This window comes from Hemitrygon akajei, chromosome 14 (assembly GCF_048418815.1).
Source record: "Hemitrygon akajei chromosome 14, sHemAka1.3, whole genome shotgun sequence".
In the NCBI taxonomy this organism is placed as follows: Eukaryota; Metazoa; Chordata; class Chondrichthyes; order Myliobatiformes; family Dasyatidae; genus Hemitrygon; species Hemitrygon akajei.
Window position 1 is genome coordinate 43928610 of NC_133137.1, and position 21471 is coordinate 43950080.

Genomic DNA, 21471 nt, shown 5'->3' on the forward strand with positions numbered 1-21471 from the left:
CTCTCCTTGATGATCCACACTTGATCCCAATTTAACAGGTGCCCCATCTCCTTCTTCCTTATCTGCCCCATCCTAAAGCTTCTGAACTCCCCCTAAACTCTCTGCCACACTCCCCCCTTTAAAATCCTCCATAAAGACTTTTGTCTCAGTCTTAATTTTTAAAAATATTGTACCATCAAATTTTCAAAAGATGGGTCCTGGAGATGCTGGGCGTGGAAAGATCTGGTTATAGGAACTTCATCTCAGTCACAATGGAGATTCCACAAACAAGTAGATTCCATGTTTCCATCTGCTGTTCAGTGGCCAGTTTTCTTTCATTATCACTCATTTGCAAATTTTTATTCAACAAGATGGTGGTATATCCCAATGTCTTTGTCTGACCCATCCAGTCGATCCCTCCTATTTCCCCTTCCTGCAAACTCTTCTCATCCTTTCTTTCTATTCCTTCTCTTCCCTTCCTCCACTACCCCCTTCCCGTTTGTCTCCTTCCCCACTCCCTCCCTGAATCTCTTCACCCCTTCTCCTGTCCTCTCATCCTTCTTCCCCCCTCCCTTCAATGCCCCTCTCCTTTCTGACTCCTTGCCTCTGATACTCCCTCTCCTTCTATTCCCCCCTCCCTTTATGCTTTTATTATCACTGTTCTATTACTTGATTAGTAACCCCTCCCAATCCTCCTACCCCCCTGTGCCTTTCTCTGGAAATTATCTTCAGTGTGGAAGAGCAGGAACTTTCATTGCATTTTCTGACTGAGGAAGGAGATGGAAATGAGAAACTATAGATGCACCATGAGTGTTTCTTTTTAACTCTCCAAACCCCTCTTGGACCCTACTGATTTGTCCATTATACACGCCTGGGTATGGCTGTGCTGCATACCCAGCTCTGGGTGGTTCTGTTCCCCTGCACACTTGTGGTGATAGCACCAGGTATTCTCGGTAAAGTCACATCCAGCAGGAGAGAAGTGACAAGCTCCTCAAGTGTAGCCTGGGCAGGTATTGTAACTGTATCTTTCCACTAGTCACAGGATGGGAAATTCAAATACTGGACAGCAGCTGTTTCGGAGAAACATTGGGGAAAGTTTAAAGGCGAGATTTTGTTTACACAGAGTGGTTGGTGTCTGGCCTGTACAGCCAGGGTGGTACTGGAGACAGATACAAAAATAACAGTGAAGAGGCATTTAGATGGGCAGTGATTGGTGGGTTATGGGGCCAGGTGCAGGCAAAAAGGATTTGTTTAATTTGGCATCATGGTCAACACAGAGGTGGTGAGTGAAGGGCCTGTACTTGCTGAATCATTGTACATCCTATTAATTAAGTAACTATGCTGTATACGATTCTGACAAACCTGCTCGGGGTGAAGAGGAATAAGGAACGTAACCTGGTGTGGGAGAAGCTGAGCAAAGTAAGGCCTGGATTTCACCATGGAAAGCGTGATGCAGACAAACAGGCCCCATGTTACCATGGTCTGAGCATTGATCTTAATCTGAGGACTCAGTGGGCACAGTGCACCCTTCGGGCTCCATTTCCATCACCAGCATTAGTGTGCGTGTGACTGTCTTTTATCTTCAGCCCACAGTGTGCTGTATTGGCTAACATCAATGAGACAGACCTGTACAGAAACAGAAAGGACTTTGTCAATGTAAGTGAAGCAAACAACTGACCTTAAACACTGGGATTTAAGCCTTCAGTGAGCTTCTGCATGCACTGATTTCTCTTGTGTCTTATTGCAGATTTATGAGCCAGAGGGAGTGAAGATCTTCCGATGTCCTTCACCCATTTTCTTTGCAAACATTGACTTTTTCCGGGCCAAGCTGACAGAAGCTGTGAGTTGCTGTTCATCACAGAACTTTCAAAGATTGATCCCTGAATTCTCACAAGGGAATATAACCCTGTTCACGACTATATAACCCTGACAACATTTACTAATTTACATCTCATAAACTTACCAGGTTAACCCATCTCAACCACCACATTTACTCTGGCACTAACTTGGCTATTTAACCAAGGCCGGTTTCCAGCAACAAACTTGCACCTTCACCACAGAGTTAACAATGAACATTTGTTTCATTTCACAGATGACATCAGTTAACCACCAGAAATCTCACACAGGTTGTATAAAAAACAGCTTATTTATCTTAAACAAGAGAAAATCTGCAGATGCTGGAAATCCAGGCAACACACATAAAATACTGGAGGAACTCAGCAGGCCAGGCAGCATCTATGGAAAATAGTACAATTAACGTTTCAGACCAAGACCCTTCATCAGGATTCATGGGTTGACTGTTTACACATTTCCATAGATGCTGCCTGGTCTGCTGAGTTCCTCCGGCATTTTGTGTGTGCCCCTTATTTATCACAACGGTTTCTAGTATGCCACACTTAATATTCTGGAAGAACTCAGCAGGTCAGGCAGCATCAGTAGAGGGAAATAAACAGCGGGCGTTTTCGGTTTGAGACCCTTTACCCGGTCTGAGGGACAGAGGGGAGAGAGCCGATATAAAAAGTGTGTGCATGGTGGTGGGGGGGGGGGGGGTGTGTGGGAGGAGCTGGTAGGTGATGAACAGATGAATGAGTCCATCTGGAGGGACTGGGGGTGGGGTAGGTGAGTGAGGAATGTCTGAGTGATTGTGTGGTCAAGGACCAGGAGGAGAGCAGAAATCACAGAAGTATGTTTGGCGTCAGCCCAGTAAATTGATGGGATTGCTTCAGATATAAACTAGTTTAATTACCTTGTAGCGATGTGCTACACACAGCGCTGAAATAACGACACACAGTCGGTAAGTCGTTTCGAGACCAATTTATTCAAACTTCGCGGCGCTGGCATTTAAATTCCTAGCGCCCGCCCTCTCCGGGTAATGACGTCAGAGGTACATTACCAAAGGCTCTTCCCGTGCGCTGGCTATTTGTGAGCCGGTTCGCCTGCGCAGAAAGTGGGTCGCCACAACCTAATCCAAGCATAAACTAAACTCATTTACCATACGGTTGTGAGTTTAATTTTTTTCGGTAAAACAGACTTTTGTAAAATTCTGGTTAAATTTATTTGTGTTTTTTTAAAGTTGGTATTGATATCTTTTATTTCGTCTTTATCTGCATTCTCAGTCAGGATTTAATTCTTCCCACAGGTTGGGTTTAATCCACTCAGGATTCTCCGGAAGCGGAATAAAGCCCTTCAAAAAATCAAGAAAATGCTTCTGAGAGGAGAGCTCGTGGCCACGACGGTGAGTTCCAGTGGCAGTCACTAGATCAGACCCCTTCACAACAAACTCGTTTCCAGCAGCTCAACGTCTGATATTTTTAGGTTCTGCCCATAGCTACAAAAGACATGGATCAGTTAGAGCGACGTGAAACTTGTATCACAAGCACTCATTCTGCCATTCGTTTAATCTGAATGAGAATATTCTTTGGAAAATAATACTCTGATCAACCCAGCCTTATTAAATGTAGAGTCACACAGCAGAGACCCAGAGACTTCAACTCATTGTGAAAACGTGACCAGCTTAGCCATTTACCACCACTTGGTCAGATACTCCTTGAACGTGACCACTCTCTCAAACAATGTGGTCCACAAGCCTCTAGATGTGAATAGTCCCTGCAGATCCCCTATAAACATCTTAGTCCTCACCTGGGTGCGTGGAATGGGCTGTCAGCAATGGTGGTAGAGACAGATACAATAGAGACTCTTAGATAGGTACATGGTGCTTAGAAAAATAAAGGGCTGTGCAGTAGGGAAATTCCAGGCAATTTCTAGAGTAGTTTATATGGTCGGCACAGCATTGTGGGCCGAAAGGCCTGTAATGTGCTGTAGATTTTCCATGTTCTTAGACCCATGTTAAACTATGTTGAAAATATTCTCACTCTTAGCCTGTTAAATTCCCTCTTAATTTTGTGCACTTCTACCAGGTCCCTGCCCTTAGCCTCCTCTGCTCCAGGGAAAACAAACCAGCCTATCCAGTCTGTCCCCATAACTGATGCTACATCGCACACAACATCCCTCTGAATCTCCACTGCTGCCTCTCCAGAGCAATCACATCTTTCCTGTAGTGTGGTGTGTATAATACTCCAGCTGTGGCCTGCGGAAAGGTTTTGTAAAGTTCTTGTGTTTGTCTTCCTGGCCAGCAACCCACATGCCTTCCTTATCCATATAACAGCCTCATCCTATCTACCTGTGTGCCTCCTTCAGCAATCCATAGACTTGTACACCCAGCTGTCCATGCTATAACAATCAGCAGAAACTACCTCTCTTCAGCCCAGTTCTCAGGGCTGATGCTCAGGTAGTGAGATCTCTCTCAGCTGATGCAGGAGATTCACCAGCAGCTCAGGCTGGAACACCAGACACATAGCGGCAGCATCCAAACAAGCCTTTCACCAGGACACTCATTGACAAGTCTGTAAATCTCCTGATTCCCATCGATCCCCCCGGTCTCTACACTCAATCTACACACCACAGGCAACTTAGAGCAGCTCATGCATCTTTGAGATATGGAGAAAACCTATGCAATCACAGGGAGATTGTGCAGCACCCCAGATCAGGAATTGAGCCCCGATTCTTTGGAGTTCTGAGACTACTTCTCTACTACTGATACACCACTCTGCCTCTTGCTCTTTCCTTACCTTTGCTTTCACCTCATGCTCCAAGGTAAAGGCAAGTTTACGTATGCACAATGCAATTAAATTGGAATTGGTTTATTGTTATCACATATACAGTGTCTTGCATGTTGTTTATACAGATCAGACTCTGAACATTGAGGTAGAACAAGGTAAAACAATAACATAATGCAGAATAAAGTCGAACAGCTACAGGAAAAGTGCAGAGCAGGTCAAGGAGGTAGATTGGGACAGCAAGCTCAGGTTCAAATTCAAGTTCAATTAACCACATATGAATACAGCAAAACGAAACAGTGTTCCTCCGGGCCAAGGTGCAAATCATATTACCAACAGCACACAGTGTACAGCAGAAATAGCATACTTGGTTACAAACAGAAAAACATCCAGTCATGAAGAAAAAGTAATTATATAGCCCAAGTCCCTGAATGGCATGACTGTGGATTTACAAAAATTTATTCAGATCCAGCTTGTTCTTCCACTGAGCAAACACTGGAGAGTAGCACAAAGTGAACACCAGAGGACAGTACCAAACACTGGAGGGCAGCACCGAGAAAACACTGGAGAGCAGCACCGAGAAAACACTGGAGAGCAGCACCGAGAAAACACTGGAGAGCAGCACCGAGAAAACACTGGAGAGCAGCACCGAGAAAACACTGGAGAGCAGCACCGAGAAAACACTGGAGAGCAGCACCGAGAAAACACTGGAGAGCAGCACCGAGAAAACACTGGAGAGCAGCACCGAGAAAACACTGGAGAGCAGCACCGAGAAAACACTGGAGAGCAGCACCGAGAAAACACTGGAGAGCAGCACCGAGAAAACACTGGAGAGCAGCACCGAGAAAACACTGGAGAGCAGCACCGAGAAAACACTGGAGAGCAGCACCGAGAAAACACTGGAGAGCAGCACCGAGAAAACACTGGAGAGCAGCACCGAGAAAACACTGGAGAGCAGCACCGAGAAAACACTGGAGAGCAGCACCGAGAAAACACTGGAGAGCAGCACCGAGAAAACACTGGAGAGCAGCACCGAGAAAACACTGGAGAGCAGCACCGAGAAAACACTGGAGAGCAGCACCGAGAAAACACTGGAGAGCAGCACCGAGAAAACACTGGAGAGCAGCACCGAGAAAACACTGGAGAGCAGCACCGAGAAAACACTGGAGAGCAGCACCGAGAAAACACTGGAGAGCAGCACCGAGAAAACACTGGAGAGCAGCACCGAGAAAACACTGGAGAGCAGCACCGAGAAAACACTGGAGAGCAGCACCGAGAAAACACTGGAGAGCAGCACCGAGAAAACACTGGAGAGCAGCACCGAGAAAACACTGGAGAGCAGCACCGAGAAAACACTGGAGAGCAGCACCGAGAAAACACTGGAGAGCAGCACCGAGAAAACACTGGAGAGCAGCACCGAGAAAACACTGGAGAGCAGCACCGAGAAAACACTGGAGAGCAGCACCGAGAAAACACTGGAGAGCAGCACCGAGAAAACACTGGAGAGCAGCACCGAGAAAACACTGGAGAGCAGCACCGAGAAAACACTGGAGAGCAGCACCGAGAAAACACTGGAGAGCAGCACCGAGAAAACACTGGAGAGCAGCACCGAGAAAACACTGGAGAGCAGCACCGAGAAAACACTGGAGAGCAGCACCGAGAAAACACTGGAGAGCAGCACCGAGAAAACACTGGAGAGCAGCACCGAGAAAACACTGGAGAGCAGCACCGAGAAAACACTGGAGAGCAGCACCGAGAAAACACTGGAGAGCAGCACCGAGAAAACACTGGAGAGCAGCACCGAGAAAACACTGGAGAGCAGCACCGAGAAAACACTGGAGAGCAGCACCGAGAAAACACTGGAGAGCAGCACCGAGAAAACACTGGAGAGCAGCACCGAGAAAACACTGGAGAGCAGCACCGAGAAAACACTGGAGAGCAGCACCGAGAAAACACTGGAGAGCAGCACCGAGAAAACACTGGAGAGCAGCACCGAGAAAACACTGGAGAGCAGCACCGAGCGAACACTGGAGAGCAGCACTGAAGGACAGCAATAAGCGAACACTGGAGGGAAGCGCTGAGCAAACACTAGAAAGCAGTAGAGTGAACACTGGAGGGCACCAATGGGAGAACACTGGAGGACAGCACTGATTGAATTCCACCATGCTCCATAGAGAATCTTTCACTCTGCCTCGGTGGCCCCTCTCCCTGGTCACCTGCAACAGGTGACCCCGTGGTGTGGGTCTAGTCCTTGCCACAACCAAGGCATTGCAGCTTCCCTGCTGTTGGCTTTGCCAATGAATCAGTGAACTGGACTTGCAGAATTCTACATCAACAATGTCCAGTAGGCTGTTGTGATCCCAATAAAAACATCCAAGACAATCATTCACTCCATTTGTTGGACTGTGCACCTTCTTGGCACAATGGTATGTAACAAGTCCAGGTGAAAACACAACAACAGTGCCAACTCTATCACTATCGAGTAACTCACTGATGGGATCGTCTTGCGGTACCTGATGTTCCTAGCATCCCACAGTGACTTTTGATTGTAAACAACATATACAGGGTGAAGAAATGCACTTTTGATTGGACCCTGAGTGGCTATAGTGGCCAAGTGCACCCCATCTTACCAGAATGCATCCATCTTACGAAGTAATGACCTTGAGCACAGGTACAGGTTGTCAGGAATCATGTTGTGAGTATCATGAAGTTATGAGTGAAAGATGTTCGTAATTGGGAGTTTAATATCCAAGGATACACAATCTATCAAAAGGACAGGCAGGTGGGGAGAGGAGGAGGAGAGGCTCTGCTGGTAAAAAATGAAATGAAATCTTTAGAAAGAGGTGACATAGGATCAGAAGATGTAAAATCATTGTGGATAGAGTTAAGGAACTGCAAGGTTAAGGAAACCAAAATGGGAGTTATTTACAGGCCTATGAATAGAAGGCAGGATGTGGTCTACAAATTACAGCAAGAGATAGAAAAATCATGTCAAAAAAGTAACGTTACATTAGTGTTGTGATGGAAAATAACTGGTTCTTTGAGTCTCAACAGTAGAGGCCTGGACACACACAGTTTTAATAATAAGGAATTTATTATTAAAGGGGAAGTCGGGTCAACACAAGCAATTACAATACACAGGAAGCGGTGTGGGGACAGGGTATGGTTACACAAAAAAAGAACGAGGGAAAAGCACTACAACAGCTATCCCCCTTGACTTTGGATAGCTGCGGCTCCCTTACCAGGGCAAACAATAGACCTTCCCAAGCATAAATCAATTCACTTACCTCCAATGTGGTGGTCTGTAAGAGAGGGCTAGCCAAGTGCAAGTCTCACCTTTTAAAGCATTGGGGCTGGGCGAGTTAATCCAATTAAGGTCACCAGTAATTTAGGTGTGCATTGATTAGTTGGGAGGGACCAAATGTTGATTGGCATGTGGTGTGTCCTCCGACCAGCCAGGTGGCAGTGCGTCTGTCACGTGGCCGGTATCTCTGGATACACTCCACCCCTCGGCAGACGCACCACATAGCCAACACACATAAGGGGGTGAAGCAAAATCGCATCTACCAGAAATAACCAATTTTGAGCAGCTAAGTAAATGCAGAGACACTCTTAATCAGCTGGCATGCGCAACATAGTATAGAAATGGCTATGAGTACAAGAATGAGTGCGATGGACCAGTGAATGACAGTTGCCCACCACCCCCCAGGGACCCAAACGGCCACCAATTGCCCCATGAGGTGTTGTGCTGGAGGAGCTGGTCCCTTGATTTTTGAATTTTAGCCACCGAGTCCCGAATGTGAGCGGCCAAGTGAGTGATGTTGCTGGACTCATCAGGGATAAAGGTACAGCATTCCTTACCAACCACCGCACACGTTCCACCATCAGCAGCGAGTAGGTAGTCCAGTGCCATTCGGTTCTGCAGGGCGACCATCCTGACAGCTGTCAGTTCTGCCGCCGTTCGGGTGAGGGCATCCTCCGTGTGTTGCAGTGCCACTGCTGTCTCGTTGGCCAGAGTCTCGAGCACACAGATCATCTGGATCACCTCCCGGGACAGCCGGGCCGTACCATAACTGGGAAAGGCTATCATCCAGAACCTCTCTGCCTCTGTAATGGCCCTCTTGTCCCGGTGGCCGCTGTACGCCGGATGCTCCCCAAGGTCATTCAGGGGGTGGATGAAGGGCACCACATATGCTGGAAAGCAGCAGCCGTACCAGCTTGTGGGCAGCCACGGGTAGGCGCGGTGGCCGCAGATCTAGTGGGTCCCGTTCAGGGTCCAGGGAGCTCCCAGCTTAGCGGCATCGTCGGTAGTGGTCACTGGGGCACCCGGGTACCAGTTTCGCTGACAGTTGCTGTGACCAACGGAGAAGTTAGAAGTGTGCACATTGCAGAGTCTGCACCAGCACTCGTTAGGTATACTCAGTGGCTGTGGAATAACTCAGGGTGGGGACTCGGGTGGAGGTCAAATTGTAGGGAAGGAAATACCAGTTCCTGAAGCACCCACCCCATCGGGGGTCAAGGGACGAGATGTTGTGTAGTGGGGAGGAGAGTGGTGGGGTCTGCCAGCAGGGCCCCCCCAAACAGATATACCAAAACCAGCAGGAGCAAACAGTCTGTGTAAACAGTTCATCTCAATGTCATCCAGCGGGATCGGCGTGAGTGGCAGCGCATCATCAGCGTGTGCTGGGGCCCGCAAGCAGATCCAGCAGTCCGATCTGTTGGTGTTGCTGGCAAACTCGTAAGCGACCCTGAGGAAGGTGTTGGCAGCTGACACCGAGCCGAGCATCGCAGCGACCAGGAGGGATGACTGGAGTCGCACCATTGTCCGGTAGAGGGAGACGGGGGTGGAGGGGTGGGGGGTAGGTGTAGGAGGGAACTCATTCCCGTCTGGTTAAATGCTGGGTATGTATACAGGACAAATCAGATTTGCCCGGAATGGCAACCCAGCGGGTGTCCCCTGGACCGCGCGCGACAATTTCTCCCTTTCTGCGGAGGCTCTGCAGCTGTCTGATCCATACTCTGCCTGAGTCCTCGGTCTCGGGGGGTTCGGTGGATTCCCAGTCGGGAGATGGGGACTGTGCCAGGTGGCGGGCCAGTGGGAATCTCCCTTGGCTAGTGGGCCGTGTGTTTAACTGGTCGACGGCCTGCTGAAGGACACTTAGCCACCCCTGCAGCCTGCGAGAGGGTGTCAGAGTGCGTATTTTTTCCTCGAGCAGGCCGTTCATTCTTTCAATTAAGCCCGATGCCTGGGGGTTGTGGGGTATATGGAACAGCCACGAGATCCCTGCCTCAGCCGCCCAGGTCTGGGCTTTGGTCCCAGCAAAGTGTGAGCCCTGATCGGATTGTACCTCCCATGGGACCCCATAGAGAGAGGAGAGGTGCTGTAATCCTCTGATGGTGCCGTTCTGGTCGGCCCTCTCACAGGGCACCGCCACCAGGACACCCGAGTATGTGTCCACCATCGTGAGGACATACTCCTTCTTATTCTGTCGCGGGAGCGGTCCAATATAGTCAATTTGCCATACCTGACCCGCTCCCGTGCCGCAACGAATGTGGCCCGGTGGCCCTATCGGCCAGTCCCGTGGCTTGACTTGCTGGCCGATGGGGCAGTTATCTACAGACGTTTTACATTGATTGAGTGTCAAGGCGACACCAAATTGTTCAGCCCAGCGCCGCGTGCACCTTTGCGGTGTGCCCACGCAGCTAGTGCACTGGGGTCTGTGTCAGGGGTGGAAGTGGTGGCAGATGATATTTGGGCAGCCTGGTCCACAGCAGCGTTAAACGTTGCCTCTTCATTATCTTTCCCGGTATGGGCATCCACATGGTGGACAGAAATTTTTCTGTGGGTAGCCTGGTCCCAAATGAAACGCCAGTGGTGCTGTCCGTGTATTTCCCACCCCATGTCTTGCCACCGGGCCATCCATACTGCAATGCTGTTAGCTACTGCCCAGGAGTCAGTGTAGATGTGGACTGGTCCGGTAGTGTTTTGGAGGGTCAGGGCTACTGCCACCAGATCGGTAAGTTGACTGGAACCCCCCTCTCCCTCGGTGGTTAAAATTCTACCCGTGGCGGGATTAAGTGCTGCCGCTTTCCAAAATTGTTTACCCCCTTTCCAGCAGCTGGAGCCATCTGTGAACCAGGCGCGCAGTTTGCTGTCGGGGTCGAGGGAATCGAAGGGTTGACCCCAACATGCTGGGGAGGGTTGTACCTCGGGCATGTCCGGGGCAGGGTCCTGGGACTGGGGGAAAGCCATGACTTGTTCATGGAGGCGGCTGACCCCTTCAGGACCGGGCTCAGCCCAATCCGCAATGTACCACTTCCATTTGACAATGGAGGACCTCTGGGCACGGCCCTCCTTGTGGGTAGAATCGGGGGACTTGACCCATCGCATTATGGGGAGATGGGGGCGAAGGACGACAGGGTCAGTGCCTGTTTGGTGTTCTGTGGCAAGGAGCACCAGGTAGCAGGCTAGTAGCTGGCGCTCGAAGGGGCTGTAGCGCACTGCCGCTTCAGGTAGGGACTTAGTCCAGAAACCGAGGGGGACTCTACGCCCTGGGGTCTTCTGCCAGAGGCTCCACTCGGCGACCGTCTCGTTCGCTGAGACCTGTAACTCAAAAGGCAGACCCGCCTGGCGGGAAGAAAGTGGCATGGCTTGTTCCACCCCCGGAATGTATCCTCGGGATCAATGTTTTAAAGGGACAATTACTTGAAACAAACAGGGGCAAGTTCACCTTCGGTATCGCGCGAGCCACTATTGTCGTCGGGGAGGCTAAGTGGGAGCCAATTGTTATTCCCCCTCCCTCCAAGATCATCTGTAACAGTCAGTACAGAGTGCCGGGGGGGGGGGGGGGCGCCAAGAAATCGCAGACTCCATTCAAGCCTTGTTACGGGAGGGAATTATTAGAACCGCTGCCTCGCCTTTCAATAGCCCCATTTGGCCCGTCCGTAAGAGGAACGGCTCCTGGCGGATGACCGTTGATTATAGTCAATTGAACAAGGCTGCACCCCCCCTCACCGCCGCTGTACCTGACATTGTCACCCTTATTGAAGACATCGCAGGCCGTCCCCATAAACCCTGGTATGCTGTTGTTGATTTAGCGAATGCATTTTTCTCGATCCCCCTGCACTCAGACAGCCAAGACCAGTTTGCCTTTACTTGGGATAGCAGCGTATCCAGAGATACCGGCCACGTGACAGACGCACTGCCACCTGGCTGGTCGGAGGACACACCACATGCCAATCAACATTTGGTCCCTCCCAACTAATCAATGCACACCTAAATTACTGGTGACCTTAATTGGATTAACTCGCCCAGCCCCAATGCTTTAAAAGGTGAGACTTGCACTTGGCTAGCCCTCTCTTACAGACCACCACATTGGAGGTAAGTGAATTGATTTATGCTTGGGAAGGTCTATTGTTTGCCCTGGTAAGGGAGCCGCAGCTATCCAAAGTCAAGGGGGATAGCTGTCGTAGTGCTTTTCCCTCGTTCTTTTTTTGTGTAACCATACCCTGTCCCCACACCGCTTCCTGTGTATTGTAATTGCTTGTGTTGACCCGACTTCCCCTTTAATAATAAATTCCTTATTATTAAAACTGTGTGTGTCCAGGCCTCTACTGTTGAGACTCAAAGAACCAGTTATTTTCCATCACAACATTAGTCATGGGGGTATTTCAATATGCAGATGGATTGGAAAAATTAAATTGATGCTGAGAGAATTTGTGGAATGCGTCTGAGGTGGCTTTCTGAAGCAGCTTGTGTTTGAGCTCGCTAGGGGATCAGAAATTCTGGAGTCGGTGAGTATATGATTAGGGAGCTTAAGGTAATAGAACCCTTAGGAAACAGTGATCATAAAATGACAGAATTCACCTTGCAATTTGAGAGGGAGAAGCTAATGTCAGATGTATTGGTACTATACTGCAGTAGAGGGAATTACAGAGGCATGAGAGAGGAAATGGCCGAAGTTTATTTGAGGTGTACACTAGGACAGGTGCAGGATAGATACATCCCAAAGAAGAGGAAGTACTCCAAAGGCAGGATGTCACAGCTGTGGCCGGCAGGGTTAGTCAAAAGCAAAAGAGAGGGCGTAATAGAGCAGACATAAGCTTAAAAAACATGAGAGGAGAAGTTGAAATATGAAGGTAGGTTATCCAATAATATCAAAAATGTTACCAAAAGTTTTATCAGATATAAAAAGAGAGGTGAGAGTAAATATTGGACCATTGGGAAATCATGCTGGAGAGATAGTTTCAGGTGACAAGGAAATGGCTGATGAACTGAACAAGTATTTTGCATCAGTCTTCCCTGTGGAAGACTCCAGCAGTATGCTGGATGTTTGAGAGTGTCGGGGCAGAAGTGAGTGCAGTTGCTATTACTAGGAAAACTGAAAGATCTGAATGTAGTTAAGTCACCTGGACCCGATGGACAACACACCAAGGTTCTAAAAGGCAGCTGAAGAGATTGTAGAGGCTTTAGCAATGATCCTTTAAGAATCAATAAATTCCGACATGGTTCCACAGGTTTGGAAAATTGCAAACGTCAAGAAGAGAGGGAGGCAGAATGATTCAGGGATTGAAGAGAATGATTCTCTTCAAGAAGAGAGGGAGGCAGAATGATTCTGGGAATGAAAGGCACATCATATAAGCAGTATATGAAGGCTCTGGGCCTGTATTTACTGGATTTTAGAAGGATGAGGGGAATCTCATTGAAACCTGTTGAATGTAGAAAATCCTAGATAGACTGGATATGGAGAGGATGTTTCCTATGGTGGGGAGTCTAGTACCTGAGGGCACAGCCTTAAAATAGAGGGATGTCCACTTACAGCAGAGATGAGCAGGAATTTCATTAGACAGAGAGTGGTGAATCCGTGGAATTTGTTGCTACAGGTGGCTGTGGAGGCCAGGCCACTGGGTGCATTTAAGGCAGAATTCGATAGGAGGTCCAAGACAAGACATTAGTCAAGACATCAAAGGTTATGGGAAGAAGGCACGAAACTGGGGTTGAGATGAAATGGCGGAGCAGACTCAATGGGCTAAATGGCCTAATTCTGCACCTATGTCTTATGGTCTCATCTTATTGTACTAGACTTCAATAAGTCATATACCAACGGGGCAGACAGTGTCATCGAGTCTGATGTACACAATTTCAGGCGTCTATATATTCTGCCCAGTCAGAGAGAGAAGAGAGAAAGTCCAAAGCCTGGAGACGAGTCTGGAGACAGGGATTGGGAACTGGAGATGGGGATTGGGGACTGGAGACGGGGAGGCCTGTCCTGGAATTGAGGGGCTGTCAGTGTGTTGGAGGGAGGGAGGGAGGAAAGGAATTTGTTTTGCTTTTGTTGTTTGTGGCCTTGTGCATTGTTGTAAGGGTTAGTAGTACACTCAAGTGCATGAATCATAGAGGCTTTGGCAATCTAACAAAACTAAGTACTTATTATAAAAATCCAGGAGCAAATCTAACCAGGCAAATTATACAGAATCCTAACGATCCAAAATCACTCACCATACACTAAAAACTTGGTCTGAGTTTCACCAAACAATTAATCACATATTAACAGAAAAAAATCTTCTTTTTCTTTAAAAATGACCCTGGTTGTTCTGCTGAGCATTGTGGATATGTTCTGTTTGTGAGGAATGTGCAGTGACACATTGTGGTGGGTCTTAACGCAAACGATGCATTTCACTGCGTGTTTTGATGTACATGTGGTAATAAATCAGAATCAGAACCTGGATGGGGTCTTTAATAATCCAATTCCAATTCAAAACTTACTTACAGCAACATCACCGGCACCTTATGTCACATAAGCAACATTCACAAGAAAAAATATCCAGAATTTTCTATCCACCAGCTGGACTTTAATCCTAATAACCTGCACAGCCTGTTCTGTTGCAGGTCGGGTCAGAAATTTTCTCTGCACCAAAAGGTATATTTACCAGGGATACCCTCCCCTTCCCTTCTTCCCATGCAGCCTTTCCATCCCGTGGCTATCCACCGCAACACCTCGTGTGCAGCCCCCCACCCACAATCAGATGGACTCTAGACCACCCATTTCCTTTCTCAGGATGGCGGCTGCGACATAGCCCTACAACATCTGATCACCAGAGCAGCCAACCTGCCCCAGCCCTAACCCTGTATTCCTCTCTCTCTGCAGAGAGGGTATGTGGAGACCACTGACATAAGTTACCCGAAGGACTCGGACAATGAGGAGGACAAGAGCGAGGAGGACCCAGGCGCAGCACCGGACATGCAGGAGTTGCCACTGCGGGTTGACTGGAGATCTCCACCTGCTGGGATTCATGTTCCCAGGCTGGAAATACACAGCATCGTCTTTGACTTCGCCGCTGTCTCTTTCCTTGACATGTCCGCCATGAAAGGCTTGCAATCGGTAAACACTAATGGGTCAGGCTGTTAATTGGGTGACTTACCTGGGAACAGTACTGTGTGTTCACACTTTCATTTCCAGTGGTCCCAGTGATCACACTTCCTGTGAGTTTGCAATTCCAGTGGTCACAGTGCATGTTTACACTTCTGGCAGACCCAGTGATCAATAATACTGTATGCTCACATCTCCAGTGGGATGATGGCTCACACAGTGAGTTCCACTTCCAGTGGTCCCAGTGTCCACACGGTGTGTGTTTTCACTTCCAGTGGCCCCAGTGATCACACGGCATTCACATTTTCAGTGGCCCAGTGACCATAGTGTGTGTGTTTACACTTCTAGTGGTCCTGTGTGTTTGCCAACAAATGTGCCAAAGTCCACATTTTGAGACACAGAACTGAGTGTCCTCTCTTCACTAATAGCTGAAGCAGCTTTGTCAGGACTAGAATAACAAGAAAGTTATGAATCTGCTGCCATTTTTGTACCTCAAATGCACACCGAATGACGTTTCTCGTTTTTCACCTTCTGTCCCAACAGACCTTGAAAGAATTTGTCAGGCTTGAAATTGATGTTTACATTGCTGCTTGTGATGGTGAGTGTTAACTTCCACTAACTGTCTGACGGAATTTGGAACAGCCGAGGATACTGACTTCACTGTAGCACAATGATTAGCACTAGAGGGAGAAAGGCAGAACACTGGAACACTGGATGTTGGAATGTGCTCTGTTCACTTTCAACTCTGCTGAGGCACGTCAGCTGTAAATGTAACCTTCCAAGGCATCTCCAGCACCTTCAGCCTCCACCATCTACAGACAAGTGGTGGGTGGGTGTGAGTTCAGTGGGGACCCATCTCCTCAGGTTAGTATTAGCAAGTGAGATACGTAGGTCGATAGTTTCATTGTGCTGGGGACCCAACTGTTGGCTGTGTAACCCCAAGACCAGGATACAAGGGAGCAGCTTCTCATCATTTGTTGGTCTTTCATTTGAAATTAGAGGCAAAAGATCTTAAATGTAGGTACTTCAATATAATTACTTTGATTAATTATTTTCAGGTCTTCTCCTGGAAAAATTAGAAAGGTGTGGATTTTTTGATGATGAAATCACACCAGAAATATTCTTCCTTACAATCCATGATGCAATGCTCCATATTCTGGATAGACACGACCCCATCCATACTGTGAACTTGAGCAACGGAAAGGTGTGTTCTCCTCATAGTCCTGCCGCTTTTCCTCTACGTTCTCTGTGTGTTGTTTAGGATTTCTTGTGCCCCAGCAGTTGCAGTGTGGACTTCCTTTGGTGTTGGCCAAGGCAGTGTTTGAGGAGACAGTGCCAGGTTTTCAGGGTTTTAGTGAGGGAGCATTGTCTCCACAGCTGGTGGGCTTCTTTTCTGCTGAATTCAGCTGACTGGCCACAATGACCTCTGAGGAAGTGAAGGATGCCTGGGTGACCTGAGGTCACACACCACAGGAAAGAAGGGTGCAACATCTGGCAGGGACAGGCAGCTCCATATTTCAGTCTGTTCTGGGACACTCACAGTCATCACTATCATAACACCACACAAGAAGATGGAGGCCACTGTCAGTGTGAAGATGGAAAGATGCAGAGACCCACCACAGCTTACATCCGGACTTGAAGGGAACTAATAATCTTGTGGGCAGGTTTGTTAGAGCTGTTGCAGATGGTTTAAACTAGTTTGGCAGGGAGATAAAAACTATGGTGATAGCTTCATAGGATGGGGCAGTTGATGTACAGGAGATTCTGACAGTGTGTCTGAGGAGGGATAGGCAAGCAGATCGAGTAATATTGGACGGAATGATTTGTGTATCAGGAACAGGGTGATGAATGTTGTGCATCTGTCAGTACATGGACCTTTTTTGTAGCTGTCACAAGAGCAGGGATGGCCATTGGATGATCTGGGGTTTAGACGTTTGCATAGGGACAGGAAGGGAAGTAAAATGGGTGAATATTGCTTTTGGGGATTGCTAATTGAGAATAGTATCACAGCTGCTGAAAGAGGACATCGTTGAGGGATTGTCTACAGAGTAGGTGGAAGTCAGAAACAGGAAGAGAGTAATCTCTTTGGGAACATGCTATAGACTGCCCATTAGCAACTGAGAAAGACTGAGGTAGATTTTGGAAAGGTGTAAACATAACAGATGTTGTGATGGGTGACTTCAACTTCCCTAATATTGATTAGCACCTCCGCAGGGTAAAAGGTTTAGACTAAGGGAGAGGCCATACTGAATCTGGTACTAAGCAATGAACCTGGCCAGGATCCAGATGTCCTGGTGGGTGAGCATTTCAGAGACAGTGTCTACAACACCCTAACCTTTATCATAGCCTTGGAGATGAATAGGAACAGACAGTATAGGAAAGTATTTAATTGGGGGAGAGCAAATTATGATGGTATTAGGCAGGAACTTGGGAATGTAAATTGGGAACAGATGTTCTCAGGGAAATGCAAAATGGAAACATGGAGTCTGTACAGGGAGCAATTTGCATGGGCTTCTGGATGGGTTTGTCCCAAAGAGACAGGGAAAGGATGGTAGTGTGGAGGAAGCATGGTTGAAGAGATTTGAAACATCTTGTCAAGAGGAGGGCAGAAGCTTACTTAAGATTTAGGAAGAAAGGATCAGTCAGAGTTCTAGAGAGTTACAAGATAGCCTAGAAGGAGCTGGATGGAATATACCCCAGGTTACCATGAGAAGAGAGAAGAGACTTCTGTGCTTTTGGTGATGATCATTGCATCCGCACTGGTCACAGGAGTTGTACCAAAGGTTTGAAGAGTGGTGAATATAATTCTTTTGTTCAAGAAAGAGAGAAGGAATTACAGACCAGTGAGTCTTACTTCAGTGGTGAAAAATGATTGGAGAATATTCTTAGAGACAGGATTTATGAACGTTTGAAGAAGCATATTCTAATCAGGGATAGTTAGCATGGCTCTTGAGTTGATTAAATTCTTTGTGATGTATATGGATTTCAGTAAGGCATTTGATAAGATTTGCCATAGGATGCCCATTCAGAAAATCGGGTGACATGGGATTCAGGAAAACTTGGCTGTGTGGATACAGAATTGGCTTGCTCATGGAAAAGAAGAGGGTGGTAGTAGATAAAAGAGTATTCTGGCAGGGGATTGGTGACCAGCAGTGATAGGCAGGGATCTGGTATGGAATACCTGCTCGTTGTGATTTTTATAAATTACTTGGATGAGAAAGTGGAAGTGGGGAGGGGGAAGGAGATGGTTGTCGCAAGTTTGTAGATGATGAGGTTGGTGAAATGGTGAATAATGAAGGTTGCCATAGGTTGCAACAGAATATAGAGCTGGGCTGAGAAGTGTGAAGTGATTCACTTTGGAAGGATTAATTTAAAGGCAGAATATAGGCTTAATGGTAGGATTCTTCACAGTGTGGAGGACGAGAGTAATATTGCAGTCCACGTCCATATATTCCTCACTCACTGGCCTAGGACAGTCTCAGTGTGGTGAATGTTCACTCACTGACAGACTGGACATGATGGGCTATATATCGCACCAGACGGCAAGAACTGAATACGTATCTGCACCAGGCTTTACTTCCAGACTATTAGCCATGCAGAAATGCCAAATGAAAATATTGACAGCACATGAAACCAAAAATGCAAATATTGGAAATACCATCATTCCAGAAACATCTCCAGAGAAAATTAATATTTCAATAAATGACCATTTCCCAAGCTTCCAGTTGTCATTTTAATCAACTGTAACAAAGTGTCATAAAAATGAGTGTCATAAAAATGAGTTCTTTCAAATATTGTCTGCAGGTTATTGGGACCAGTGAAAAATTATGTGCTGAGGAATTGAGAAAGAGAGACAGCTCAGTAAGTCAGAAACATCACTTGTGCGAGAGGCAGCTTTCTGGGTGTTGCTCCTCTGTACTGATATCCCTTTTGTGTGATTTGCTTTCAGGTGCCATCAACGACACAGTTCTGAACTTCCAGCCAACGAAGCACCAATACACATCACATTCATCACTGCTTTGAAAACTACACCACATTTAGCGATGGCTGTTTTATATTAATTTTTATCACCTTCCTATGCAGAATTTTATTCAGGTTCCCTGCTAAAGCACTTCTAAGCTTATTAATGTATAATTGTAAATATTTTAATGAAAAGGGTGTGATGTCAGATGGATATAATGAACAGTGCCTGGTATCACCGCTAATCTGAGATCTGACTGAAATTTCTCCTATTTCCTTCTAACATAAAAAGGAGACATTTGGCCCATTGAGTCCATGTTAGCTGGCATTCAAATCATTCCTGCACTTATTTTTACTGTAACCCACCCTCCTAGATCCCACCAAAGGGCAATATAACCCGCTTGTCCAAGGGCTGTGGGAGGAGACCAAGGCACCCAGAGGGAACTTGTATGGTCATAGGGAGGATGTGGCTGTTCCACACAGACACTACATTGCTGGGGCTCAGAGGCTCAGGTTCTGCCAACTGTCTTTTACCATCAATGGCAAGCTGCAAAATCTTGTGTCTGCCCCACTTCATCCACTGGGCTACAATAGTAACCTGGATGTAAGTGAAACTCTCGTCAAAGGGTGGAAGGCACAACTGTAAGTAAGAACTGGGTAGTGCCAACATTGGTCAAAGATGTGAAACTGCATCATGTGCTGTTCCTATGAGATAATTCCTATGAAGTATGACCCAACTTCTCAGATTTTACCATACTTTTATTCTTAGTGTGCCAAGAGTCACTGAGAAGGTTATTAATTCAAAGAAGGCACCGATTTCAGTATTACCTTACACTTCCCCATGATTTTGTATTCCTTTAACCAGTTGATAAAATGTAAATGTACTGGAGAGCATGGCAGTTTGTGGCTCAGTGCTGAGAGGATGGTTGGAGATTCTAGACCAGTGGAGCCAAGAGGATACTGTTCCTTTGCGAGATGTGAAAGCCGATATGGGACTGGTGGATGGAGAAGTGTAGGCTGGAAATACTGGAAACTCCATATGGGTTCCTGTCTCTCAGCTCACCAGCTGCCACTGGTACGGAGACCTGCAAGTTAAATACTGTTCAATCAGTTTAGTTATATGTTTAGCCACAGCCAATGAAGTGTCTAGGTTTAATCGAGCACCTTGTTGATTCCAGTTGATTGATGAGATTGTAAGAAAGCAGATGCTGGAATCTGGAGTAAAAGACAAAGTCCAGAGGAACTCAGTGGGCCGAGCAGCATTTGTGTAGGCAGGGTAGTCGATATTTCAGGTTGAGATTCCACATTGGGACTCTCTGCCACCACTGATGCAGCTTGAACCACTGAGTTCCTCCAGCCGTATGTGCCTCGTCGGTTGGAAATGCTGACAGGTGGTCAGCAACATTCAGTCCTGTCTCAATTCCTGATTCTTATTGGTATTTCCATGCTAAAAATGCAGAAATCCACATGATTCTTTGTACTATGGTACAGCCTGTAAAAGAGTGGCCATAGCAGAAAATATGCAAGTTTCCTCCAGGATCACAGTCCAGAGAGAAATGTATTCCTGATGCTTGGATTTATCTAATTATGTATGTCAGGTTGAAATAAAATGTTTAGAAAGAAGGACATTATTTGTCTGCTTTCTGGCTGTGCAGCTATTACCAGAAATCGTGAAAATTGTCATTATAAGTTCCTTGTGTTAGGAAAGTTGCATTCACTTGTATCACTCAGGCGGCAAAAGGCAGCATTGTGAATCAGGGTAAGGGTCCTATCCTTTGGAGAAAACCTTAGTGAAGAAATACACAAGCACACCTCAGCAGTCAGCATCTGGAAGCTAACCAATCCTTTGTTACCTATCCTTTGTTAGTGGGAAAAAAAACAGGCCCTTCAGCCAGCATGTCCATGCTGACCATCTGTACTTAACAGTCACCTTCTGTCTCCATTCATTTTTCTCACTTGCCTTGTGATCCTGGTCAATGCTTTGCAGAAGTCCATGTGAACCACATCAACAGATTTAAATGTTCTTCAGAAAACTTAACCAAGGCACAATCTCTCACCGACAAATTCACACTGAACACCCCCAGCAGTCCCTGTATTCTCATTGTAGATTAAATGTGTTGTTAGAATGTTTTTTTTTTTAAATAACTTACCTTCCCTCCTCTAATGTTAGACTCACAGCCTGTCTCTGTGGCCCTTCTTGAATAAAGGCACCACATTCGCTGTCCCATTATCTGGCACCTCACCTGTGGCCAGTGAAGATTTAAAATCAGAATATTCTGGAAACAAAATGGGGGAAAAGAAACAGAGCTAATGCTTCAGATCAAAGACCCTGAGTCAGAACTGGGAAGGAGATAAAAGAAACTGTGGGGAGGGATTGGGAGAGGTGGGATGTCTGTAATGGGTAAAACCAGGTTGACCATGGGGATCTGCTGTAAGCAAAGTTATAACACATCTCCTATGATTTGCTTCTCCATGACCAAGCAAAATGCTTCTCCCTGTCCTGAATGGGCTTCTCTTGGAGCTGTGATGCCTGGTTCTGGGCAGGC

General features: G+C 47.0%; 1 protein-coding gene across 1 annotated transcript in view; it reads left to right on the plus strand.

Annotated features, from left to right (window-relative positions):
* LOC140738181 (chloride anion exchanger-like) overlaps window positions 1-20893 on the plus strand; it is a 160833-nt gene extending 139940 nt beyond the window's left edge. Inside the window, exons 14-21 of the mRNA XM_073065298.1 lie at window positions 1566-1635; window positions 1727-1819; window positions 3119-3214; window positions 14744-14977; window positions 15509-15563; window positions 16024-16169; window positions 18770-18826; window positions 18915-20893. Of these exons, the coding sequence (XP_072921399.1) occupies window positions 1566-1635; window positions 1727-1819; window positions 3119-3214; window positions 14744-14977; window positions 15509-15563; window positions 16024-16169; window positions 18770-18826; window positions 18915-18938 (775 nt within the window). The 3' untranslated portion in view covers window positions 18939-20893. The remainder of the gene's footprint in view (window positions 1-1565; window positions 1636-1726; window positions 1820-3118; window positions 3215-14743; window positions 14978-15508; window positions 15564-16023; window positions 16170-18769; window positions 18827-18914) is intronic.
* Window positions 20894-21471: the final 578 nt, after the last annotated feature.